The 12,036-nt window shown below is 36.9% G+C and overlaps 1 protein-coding gene across 2 annotated transcripts in view; it reads left to right on the plus strand.

Annotated features, from left to right (window-relative positions):
- Window positions 1–12,036, plus strand: part of CACNA1D (calcium voltage-gated channel subunit alpha1 D) — a gene marked incomplete at both ends in the record, with an annotated part of 175,702 nt that overhangs the window by 99,956 nt on the left and 63,710 nt on the right. For both annotated transcript variants that reach the window (XM_084269485.1, XM_084269484.1), the window contains 7 exons: window positions 4,039–4,126; window positions 4,767–4,793; window positions 7,569–7,729; window positions 8,320–8,545; window positions 8,691–8,898; window positions 10,313–10,433; window positions 11,454–11,568. In XM_084269485.1, coding sequence (XP_084125611.1) covers window positions 4,039–4,126; window positions 4,767–4,793; window positions 7,569–7,729; window positions 8,320–8,545; window positions 8,691–8,898; window positions 10,313–10,433; window positions 11,454–11,568 — 946 coding nt within the window. The remainder of the gene's footprint in view (window positions 1–4,038; window positions 4,127–4,766; window positions 4,794–7,568; window positions 7,730–8,319; window positions 8,546–8,690; window positions 8,899–10,312; window positions 10,434–11,453; window positions 11,569–12,036) is intronic.

Raw genomic sequence — 12,036 nt, forward strand, 5'->3', positions numbered from 1 at the left:
TATTCAGTTTCCATGTGCTGCCTATAAAAAGTGAGAGCCAATAAAAATGATTGCTGATAGAATCAACATTAAATCTCTAGTATGAAAAATAGGAACCTGCTACAGTATCATGTGGAAAATCTTCCAGGCAGCTCCTCCTTAAAATTAATTTACCCTGAGGAGCTTCACAGTCAGAATAAATAGTACACTTATTTCTGATATGGTTTCGGAGCATACAGCAGACTTAGGAAAATTTGAGATGAATTTGCAATGATAATGTTGCCACTTTGGGGATTTTTTTTTTATTTTGTTCTGTTTTCCTGTTTGACACCCTTAAAGATCTGATGGAAAGGATCCATAAAATCCATGTGCTGATTTCAGACAGAATTAGGAGAATTTTGGAGCGTGTGGAGTTGATTCGATGTTGCTAGCAGACAAATGACCATTTTGCAAGGCTGATCTAAAATTTTGCCAGTATAGTACCTTTTAAATTAATTTGAAGATTCTCTCCAATAGCTATTACTGATTATCTGACTAGCTGTGCAGATCATCCCACTTCTGGAGCTCATCACGTGTAGAAAGCTGCCCAAGGTACATCATTGTGGAAGTGATCAGAAATGCATAGCTGCAGTTGAAAATGTTACATACTTCCTGAAGGAAAATGGTTCTAACAGTAACACTTGCCACCACAATTGAGTCATTTAGGGTGCAATTTAGCCTGCTTCTGGATTCTACAGTAACACTAAATTGTCATATTGCAGATTTATGTAATTTATTTCTTCGAAATCCAGCTGACTAGGACACACCAATGCTGATGAGCAGTGACTTGTGCTGAGCTATGTAGTAGTTATGTCCTGGAGTGGAGTTTGAAATCCCTGCTTCAAAATCTGAACACTGTTTAGAGTAAATTGTGAACATTATAACATGAGAAAACCAATCTATTTTCTTGTCTGCAGAAATGTAGTAGTTGATGTATTTGACCTATTTTCTGTATACTCAGGAAGGTATTTATCTGCATGCTCTATGGGTTGTTTATATTGTCTAATGCAAGCCCTCTTTTGTTTGAAACCAGTTACCATAAGACAGAGAGCTGATACGATCTAGACATCTAGATAATCTTTCCAGAAGAATGCCAGTAAAATAAGGGCAAAAGGTGAATAAAGAATAGAGAAAATTGGCTATCTTTTGAATACTGGAGTAGCAGTTTAAAGGTCTCAAAGCTGGCCCTACTGAGATCAGATGGTCTTTCCAAAGTTCATTCTGAGTGCTGTTCTTTTTGCCCAGTGAACGCTGCCCTTGAAAAGCCGTGCTTGTCAGATGGAGGCTTTTCAAGCCTTGCCACGTTGCTTGCATTAGCGAGAGTGGATGTGGTCGTGCAGTGCTGTTGCTGCTGCTAGCATTGCTGGAGCTGGACTTCCACATGGTGCCTTTCTCATTACTTCTGTCAAGTCTGTCTTTCAGAATATAAATTACAGTTTCATGACAGCTGAGTTTCTAATGTAAACTGAATTGCCTATGATTCTTTTTTTTCCCTTCCATTTTTGTAGCACAGCACCTGCAAGTCACTAATAGAGCTAGAGCAATAACCCTGTCTGAAACAAAGAATAATGTTCTGGTTGTATCTAATAATTAGCAGAACTGACATTTGCTTCAGCAGGGACAAAGATTTTTTTTTCTTTCATGCTTTGTCTTTCTTCATGCAGTCCTGTTAGGAAAGGGCTGGTATTTCTTGCTGTGGGTTAATATATCCCATCTGGGTAGACTTGAATTAAAATTCTATTACTTTGCAATTTTTAAGAAAATCACTTGGCATGTATTAAGAGAAATAACATTTGTGACATTTGATGAGGACCTGGGTTCTAGGTACTGTTTTTACATGAGGGAAGGGTTGATGAATTTCAAACAAGTGAGACACACAGATTGTGCATAGACAATACTTGTAAAAGGGGACCTACTTCTGTATTCATGGCAGCACTTAGTAACCATGTATGGAACAAGACTTCTGCACTCATACTTTGTGGTTTGCTATTGAAGTGCTGAAGTGGTCATCATTAGCTGGGTATAATGTTGTATTTCATAACAGCAAGTTACCCAGCACAAGGCAACCATTTAAGTTCCTTACCCACAAGGAAGCTCCTTGCATTTAATGCAAAAGACCCTGGCATTTTTAAATAAAATCTGTTAGTTCTGAAGATCTGAGACTATGTCTGAAATAATTTGTATTTTTTTTCCCTTAAACCCTTTGAAATTTTACTACTTGAATGTGGATATCAACAGAGATTGTTTGCTTTATTTTCAAATTGAATTACTTTTGAACTCTGTGAGTGTAGTATTCATTTTTTAAACCTGATTTATAAAGAGAAGCATGATACTAGAATCAAGGCACTTGCAGGTGCTCACCAGGGATTTTTTTCACATATATAGCAATTACAGAAATATTATTTTAAAATAATCATCAGAACAGAAGAATCTTGTGAAAGGAGGTTTTGCTGTGCTTACTGCCTGAAGTGCCTGGTTTATTCAAACACCTGCATGGACATTTTGGATCTTTCTTTGTTATGCCAACTCTGTGTTTAACATTTCGTATATGGTGACTTAAATTTATGGGGACAGATTCTCAGTTGTTGCAAATTGTTGCTGAGCATTTAGCCTGCATAGACCTGTCAGTGTCTCAACTTGGATGGAATTAGTGGGCATGGAAAGCCAACTGACATTTACCATGTGTATCTCAGTGTTAAAGCAGTAAAAGGGCTGTGCAGAGACGCTGTTACTAACAGTTCTGTTTGTGCCTGATATGTAGACAAATCCGAAAATTTAGGGCCTAACTGTTGATACAAACCTATATGAAGATGTGTGCAATTAAGCCTGCTTTAAGCCTCCTTAGGTACTAAAACATTGAGACATCCCAAAGAGAAATAGACATAGTAGCCCTGCCTTCAGTACTCTCAGCCCACAGATGTTGGCTTAAAACCTCTCCAACAAATCAACCAAACAAACAAAAAGCCAAACACCTATCAAAACAGCAGAAGGTACACTCCAATTACCGTTAAGATATGCTGTTTTTCTTTTGTTCTTGCTGTTCTACAGTGACCTACCACCTTTCTAATTTTTCCTACTTTACTTAGTATTTCTACTGTATAAACTAATAACATTAATGTTACAGTTTTCTTGTTCCTGAGGTTTTCCTTTCATGCTTGCTTTGCAGACATGGGAGTAGCATTCCTTCCTAGGAAGTCCTGAGAATGGTCTGTTCCTCATTTCCTAACACCTTTGGCATATGTTTTCCTCCCTTGATATTTCAGTTGAATTGAAGATATATGGTGATGATCAATCTGGAAACTAGTTTTGTCTAAAAAACCATCAGCTGCAATTGCTAACAATTCAGTAACAATCCACTATATGTACAGTAATTCACTGTATAACAAATGTAATGATCACCTTTTTCTTAGCAATAGTTCTCATCATTCTTTGTAGCACCTGTTCTCCCATTCCCAGCGCTTGTTCCTGTCTGCTGGTACAGCATTTGCAGCCACAACTGCTTTCTAGCATCTTGTCTTGATAATTCACAGTGAAAGTACAAGCGTAGAGTGGTCACACTGATCAGTGTGATCGTTTCTATTCCCAGAAGAACTTTAATGAAATTTCTTGGAATTAGCAAGTACGTTAACAACACTTAAACTGATGGGAACCTCCAAAGTGTTAACAGAACACTTTTTAAAATGAAAGGTCACAAGTTCTAGTTCAGATTTATGTCTTTACTAGGTGTAGCGTGCTTTTTGTTACAAAACTCCTTTACACTGTATTCTGTAGTGCATTTTCAAGTTATCTTAAATTACTGAAAAAAAGCCAAGAAAAGCTACAATACATTCTGAAATTCTGTGTGCTTTCTTTTGTTATACAAGGAGGCCAGATGAAGCATCTAACTTCATCTGCTATTCCTCAGATCTTCTCATTAGACCTGTGAAAAGTGGGGCCATGTGGGGTGTTACATTAGGGTGTTACATTAAGTGTAATGCCTTGCTTGGCCATCAACCTTAAGCAATTCCTGTCTCCTTACAGCAAGCATGCCCACCAGTGAAACTGAATCTGTGAACACAGAGAATGTGAGTGGAGAAGGAGAGAACCCAGCGTGCTGTGGGAGTTTATGGTGAGTACCTGGACTGTTTTCGAGTACCCCCAGGTTCATCATCTCAAATTTGAAAGAAAAATTCTTTCTCCATGTTTTATGTAGGCAAAACTGTGTTAAAGTTGTCAAGCTTTCTATGACACTTGGGGGTGTTTTGCCTTTCAGTAGTTTAATATTAGGCCAATTAACACAGCATTAGAGCACTCCTAAAATTCTCAAGAAGATCTGAAACAATTCAACTAAACTTCCAGTGGAGTCATGTTTTCCTCAAAGCTTCTATAAAATGTCATTAGTGAGTCCAAAATAATAAGAATGGAAGTCCCCTATGATAGGAAAAAGAAATGTTTTCTGTTAAACTGTGCATAATCTGGAGAAGTATTTCTACATCCCAAGGTGTTCACTGTTTATTTGCTCAGACTTCCAAACAGCTTCTACATGAGCAGTTTATTTAGTTCTAAAGATTTCCTTTAGAAAATTTACAGCACTTTAGGAATGATAATTCAGAAAACATCAGAAAATAACATTTCAGCATTCATGATGCATATTTTTAAAAGCTTGATATTATGTATGTCTAATTCCAATGTATTTATTTGCAAAATTCTTAATGGACTTCAGTTAAATTTTTCCATGTTCTTAAAATTGTGTTTTCCTTTCCTTCTAGTCAAACTATCTCAAAATCCAAGTTCAGGTCAGTATTCACCTCTCTTCATTACTTTTTTCCCCTTGTGACTATTTATACGTCGTGGTGATCTCGTATGACTGTTCTTCATTTAACTGTAATTTTTTTTGTGACAATCCTTCTTTAATAGCTACTTAACAAAAGTTAAGTGTACATGAACACTTTTAGGAATCTAGCTCATGATTTGCTTTGCTGATATTTATGTCTCTCTTTTTACCAACTAGGAGAATATGAGATTCTATTTTTAAGTATGATTGTAGAGAAGTGTTAAAAGGAAAATCAAGTCTTAGTAGTCCTGATACTATAGACACTCAATGTGCTCATACAAACCCAATAGATTTCTTTATTTTCATTTTATTTTCCAGTCTTATAGGACATATATTTAGTAATTGGAAAGGATACTTGCAAACACAGAAGATACCTCTTTGTTTAAAAAGATTAGGTTACTCCCTGAAGTCCTGTCAGCATTGTTATATTTTATCTTTCTGCTATTTTAGTAAACTATCCTTATCCCAACCCAGGGGCTCTTGGTTTCTTGGTTTTGGGGTTGTTATTTGCCCCTTCCTTTTCCCTTCCCTTGCCTCACACCCCTGCCCCCCCCCCCACTTCTTCTCCCTCTACTCTTTTCCTTTAAAGAGCAGGCAGCTGTGTGTGCTCTCAGCCGGGGGAAAACCACAACAAACTGATTTCAGTGTTGGATGCATCACAAGAAATTCATTGGTAACAGCAGTGTATTCTGCTTGCAGCAGTGAAAAGGATTAGCACACCCAGGTTTATTCTACTGGCCTTACTAGCTCTCATAACCTACCAATGCTGACTGGCTGCAAGCAGTTGGGGTGGACTTGTGTTCCTTCTGAAAAGTCCTCTTTCTTTGTGGAAGAGCTCCCAGGCAACAGCCAGCACACTAGTGACAGCACATAAATGTGCCTCACTGTTGAAGACTGTGGCCAGTGGAGATCTGGACATTTAGGATGGCAATGAAAACACAGCTAATTTTTCAGAAGTTTCCTTATTGATTATAAAAGCTGTATCATTTCTTGTATGTCTTCTGCTACAGAAACTGGCCTTAGCTACACCAACTGAATGGACCAGTTATGTCCATGTGGACCTTTCAGTTTAACCCTTCATGAGAATTATGAGAGATGAGACTGCTTTTAGCTTAATAAAAGGAAGCAATTTGGTGTGCTAATGGTCTGTGATTTCTTTCCATTGTTTCCAGTTATCATAAGAGTAGAACAAATGGAACAATTTGTTTAATATTTCATTAGCTGAGAATCCCAAACAAACATATTGAGTCATTACATTGTCTCCAGTCAACCTTATAGTATACTGTTTATTACTATGAAGCCTATTCATGATGGTTTTAAAGGAGAAGCTCAAATATGAAGTGGTTGAATGAAACTTCAGATAGTGCAATAGACTGACATTTTACTGCATTCTCCAAGCTGGGTCTGTCTGCACAATTGAAACTCAGAAGCATTACAGTGAAAGCAAAAGTAATGTTTATGTTGTGAACCATGCCCATTATTCATATTTTAAGAAGCTCTGTTAAATGAAAACTGCTGCATCATGTTTGAGAGAGGAAAATTTCTGCCCAGACCTGATGTTTTTAATAGTCCAGGCAGTGAGAAGTAGGCAATGCTGTCAATCTCTAGAAAGCTATGTTTATAATTAACACATCAAAGAACTTATTTGCAAGCCAGAAAGTCATCGAAGTATGTCTAGATGTGTCTTTTGTGTGAGTTCTTTGATCAGAATCTGTTCTTGTGGCATTAAAAAAGTGCAAGTCATACAGAAGTTCATTCAGACATGTATTGCTGCATCTATTAATAGAATTTGTGGCAATCAGCAGTGAGATAGTGGAGTCTCTCCCTGGTCTGTCCCTTGAATTTTGGATGAAGCAGTTGTCAATTCCTAAAGTGTATTATCTGAGCTCATGGCTGTAGTCTTGAGTGTGTGAATTTTATATACTTTCCTTTATAGGGTAACATCAAAAGCTTCCTAATCCTTCTATTTACACAGCAATATGTTTTCTTCCTGTTTCACAAAAGGAAATGGAACCCAGGGAGACTAATTGGTTTTTTAAAGTTCCTAGAAGTGAAGCAGGACAATAAAATCTAGATTTATGAGTCCAAAGCTAAGCTAAAAGCCTTCACTTGTGAATCCAACTTAAATTTAGATGGGGCCTGTTTACTTGTCCTTGATTGTCACTCCTTTACAAACATTTCCCACTGACACAATTTCAAGGCACATTAGTAGAAATCTCTAGGAGTCACTGACTGAGGCTTCCAACATTGTACGGTAGATTTCTAAACGTGGACCTCAGCATTCCTGTAAGTCTGTCAGAATTTGTACCCATGCATTAAATCAAACCCTGCATTTTCACACTACATGTAATTTGAAGTCTCAATTGCTTCATTGGCTTTTCTTTACTGCTATTAAGTGTATGGGGCCTGGGAAGGCAGATGTATCTTGTCACTCAGTGAAATGTTAAATGTAGCTTAATCTAGTTATGTCACAGGCAGTTAGGGTCTCCAAAAAGTTCCAGTCCACATTTAAAAATCTGTAATTAAATCTAAACCATGAGTAGCAAATTAGCACTCCCTAATCTGCAACTGGTAATAATTTATACAACTATGGGAAGCATTGTGCATGGATTTATGAAAATACACCTGCTCACACATGCATACTTGTACACATACATTTTCTACACTGAAAAAACCCTCCTTAAGTTGCAGTGTGCTTTCTGTATAATAATAAAGTCGTTGTTATTTGAACTTTCAGTCGACGCTGGCGTCGCTGGAATCGATTTAATCGAAGAAAATGTAGAGCTGCTGTAAAATCTGTCACGTTTTATTGGCTTGTTATTGTCTTGGTCTTTCTGAACACATTAACTATCTCATCGGAGCATTATAATCAACCTGACTGGCTGACCCAGATCCAAGGTACAATCAAAAATCATTTCTCCTGTTTTTGACTGTGGATACCTGCATTCTCTCAGGGGCTAATTTTGTACTTTGCCATTTTGTTGTTTGCTGTCCTGAAGGATATTCAGCCCAGCCAAAGGGAGATACAAGAAATGACTGAATGCATTTGATTTCCATAACTGTAACACAGATTAATGACATACCAGCAAAAACCTGACAATCCTAAATTGTAAATACCTGTACTTTTATTGTTAGACCATGCTTGAAAAGTGAGGAAGGGAATGGTAAGTGGCACAGCAGAACATGCAGTGGGCTGTGTTGTTTAAGTTATAGTGTGGACTCAAGTTGGGAGTTGAGCAGCCATGAACTGCATAACAGCTTGGAAAGGTAAAGAGTTTATAGGTTGCAGGAAGCTTTAAATCCTTGCGTAACTTTTGCCCCTTAGGCATTAAATACAGTCCAACATAAAACCCCATTAAAAATCATAAATTTTCTTAAGCAAAAGGCTGTGAACTAGTGTCGAAAGTATAGTATTAATATGTTAAAATAAAAGTGGAATCCTATGAGACAATTCAGGAATGTTTTTTTTTTTTAATATTTTGTTCCAGATATCGCAAATAAAGTTCTTCTGGCTTTATTCACCTGTGAAATGTTAGTAAAGATGTACAGCTTGGGCCTGCAGGCTTATTTTGTTTCTCTTTTTAACCGCTTTGATTGCTTCGTTGTTTGTGGTGGCATTGTTGAAACCATTTTGGTGGAGTTGGAAATTATGTCACCCCTTGGAATTTCAGTGTTTCGCTGTGTTCGTCTCCTGCGTATTTTTAAAGTAACAAGGTAAGATTAACTAATACTGCTAACTATAGGGATAGCTGAAGGGTGATCAGCAATTCTTTTTGTAATACTTCATCCTGCGCTGCTCTTTTACTGTTTTGTTTGGGGTTGTTTTGGTGTGTGTTAACACACGCATTTTAATTTATAGGCACTGGGCATCCCTGAGCAACTTGGTAGCATCCTTGTTAAACTCAATGAAGTCCATTGCTTCACTGTTGCTTCTGCTTTTCCTCTTCATCATAATCTTCTCGTTGCTTGGAATGCAGCTGTTTGGAGGCAAATTTAATTTTGATGAAACTCAAACAAAACGGAGCACCTTCGATAATTTTCCACAAGCTCTTTTAACTGTATTCCAGGTAACTTTCTTTCATCCCGTATGAAACATTTTACCTTTGATGATCAACAAAACTGTTTAAGTGATCATGTTGCCTGAAAATAAAACCATGATTTACTATTTATTCAGTTTACTTTAAGTAGCATTCTGCTCATTGAGTTCAGTACTCTGGTAACTGCACCATTTGTACCATTTGTTTCATGTCTTATTTGATCTATCTATGCAACATATCTGTCATATTACTTCATTAAATTAAATCTCCTTTGTCCTTCAAATATGTGGCTAGAGACGGAATGTTATTTTTATTTTAATAAAATTGTTACAGTTCTTTAACTTCATTAGCTATATAAAAGTTCAGCTGCTCTCAGGCAGGAAGAAAGGAGAAGCAATGTAAAAGTGAATGTTTGCATATGAGTCATATTATTTCCTGTAATTTAAAAATAAGTATTAATTTTTTTGAAGAAGCTTTATTAAAATTTTAAAGCCACTTGTCTGTTATTTGTGAAAAGACAGGGCCTCACTTGCAGTTACTTTTCACTATTTTATGAATTTGGTTGGGGTTTTTAAAATATATTTCCCAATTTGGACACTGAAATTAGGCTGCAAAGATGAAAACAATTTGCCTTTTTCACATTCAGCTCTGCACGTTAGCGCAATGTCTGGTTTCAGACATTGTAGGTGAGTGTTTAAAGATGACCCTGCAGGACTCAACTTCATGTCAACTTCCCATCTTTTTGGTAGAAGTTCCATCTGGTGGCTGTCAAACGAAATCTTAATGAGAAATTTCCTTAAGAGGCCAAGTGTCCACATTTAGCCTGTTAAAAGTATAATTTACACTATTCTTCTATAAAATTCTTTTAGACTTTGGTGAAATTGTATGAAACAATAGTCAGTAAGGAAATAATGTAGTTCTCCCACGGCACTGAGCTCCATTCAGTTTAAAACACACTACTGCTATACCTTTTGAAATGGTAGCTATGCGTGGGGTATGTGAATTTCTTAATTTATAAGGTGGCCAGTTCACAGGTCTAACAAATGGCAGATGCTAGAAAAGAATTCTAGCCAGTATATCCAAAAAAGAGAACTCAGTTTTCAAAAAACCTGAATGTTTGTGGGCATTACTACCTCTGTGGCATTACTGAAAATCAGGGTTCTTAATTTTATTGATTTTGGCATGCGAAAACATAGGCTTCTATTTTTGTTATTTTTTTCCTTTAAAATTTAGTGATCTAAATGCATGACATAAAATAAAAGCTGGTAGGGCTTTCAGGAGACACTTTAAATGTCCATTTAACGGGCATCTTAAAACAATGCATGAAAAGAATACAGTATTGCTTTATGTATGCAGAAGGTTAGCCTTATTGTGTATTGTGGTCAAAGAACATATTTATTGCTCTTTTTGATGTTGAGTTACTAATAATATATCTGCTTCTTAGATTCTAACAGGTGAAGACTGGAATGCTGTTATGTATGATGGCATAATGGCATATGGTGGTCCATCATCATCAGGCATGATAGTCTGTATATATTTCATTATCCTCTTCATCTGTGGTAACTGTATCCTTTGCACTTGCTGAAGAAGCTTCCAAATGGGGCTGTGCGCCACGGGCGTATGTAAAACATATATCTAGGTGGGAGTATATTGCAACAGACATGCAAGCACTTTGTGTGTTAAGTCATGTAAATAGATTGTGTACTTCTGCTCCCTAATGGGAGTCCATCTCCAGCCACTAGTGACAGACAGCAGAGAACTTTTTTCTTTCTTCCTTCAGTGGGAGAACAGTCTTATTCTACCTGCTTGTCTCTATTTGACATCTCTCCTTCTGAAAATGCACGGATGTAGTCTGATCTCTGTGGTATCTTTTTGACACTGGCTCTAGCCCTGTTAATTCTGACACACGCTGACAGTGGGACAGTGATCCACCGTGCAGTGCAGGGACCAGATGAGGGACATCTGCACAGAGAAGTGTTGTGTCAGTTAGGATTAAATCTGCTGAAGCATTCCCCTTCCCTGTCTTCAGTGTAATGGAAATTCTTCCTTGGCCCCGTATAGCAACAGAAGCTAGTATTGTTCTCAGAAGTTCTCAAAAGGTCAGGAGGTGATAAAAGGGCAAAGCCATTTGATTTTCTGTATTATTCAATATTTGGATTAGTATTTGTACCTAACTGATAGGGACTGAAGTATATTTGATCTATATTCTTATGGAGGCAGAAAATAGTGTATTATAAAAAATAATATTTTCAAAATGCCTATGCAGTCTTCACTTTTAATAGACAATTTCTTTACTTGAAACTTGCTCAGGCTAGCATGAAGATGAATTTCATTTATTTAAAAAAATATATATATCAAACATTCTGCTATTTTAAAATCAGTCATCCTAATGCATCTCTGCTCATTTTACACCCAGTATTAATCTAGTCTGTTAAATGTGTCTTGCACTCCACTCCAGCTTCACAGATCTCTACGCTGTAGGTTAGGAACATGCGTTTATATCTCTCACATTGTCAGTGTTTATGTTGTGATAATAAACCAGACGTGTATGGTAGGCATAATGTCCTTAAAATTATTTGAAATAGATATCTTGCTAAATGTCTTCTTGGCCATTGCTGTGGATAACTTGGCAGATGCAGAAAGTCTAAATACAGCTCAGAAAGAAGAAGCTGAAGAAAAGGAAAGGAAGAAGAATGCAAGGTAAAATAGCTGGAGGAGGAAGGAGGGGAGGGTACTGAAGTCCTTCCATAAGGATTTTCTTTACTTGTAAATAAATGTCTTTACCATCTGCAAACTTTATTCAATTGAGGAAAAAATTGAAAGGGTTTACCTAGACATTAAAATAAGACCCAATTACTATGATTTTAGATAAAAGTTGGGTAGTAATTGGGAAAAATGGGGTGAATTAAGGACATAGTGATAAGCCAACTGATACTTAAACATTGCAATGGTAGGATTTATTGTGCAGTTTGAACAAGAATGTATCTGTTGTTGCCAATGCACAACTTCTCTAAGCCTTATATAGACAAGAAGAAAACCTTCCTTTGAAATCAGTGCAGGCCTATTGAAGTCAATGCAAGTTGTTTGTATGAGCTCAAGAGCACAGTTTATCCCTCTAGAAAGGAGTAATGATCATGCATTGAATTTTTTAGGGATTAGCTTCTGGAA

The sequence above is a fragment of the Gallinula chloropus genome, assembly GCF_964237585.1.
Source record: "Gallinula chloropus genome assembly, chromosome: 12".
Classification (NCBI taxonomy): Eukaryota; Metazoa; Chordata; class Aves; order Gruiformes; family Rallidae; genus Gallinula; species Gallinula chloropus.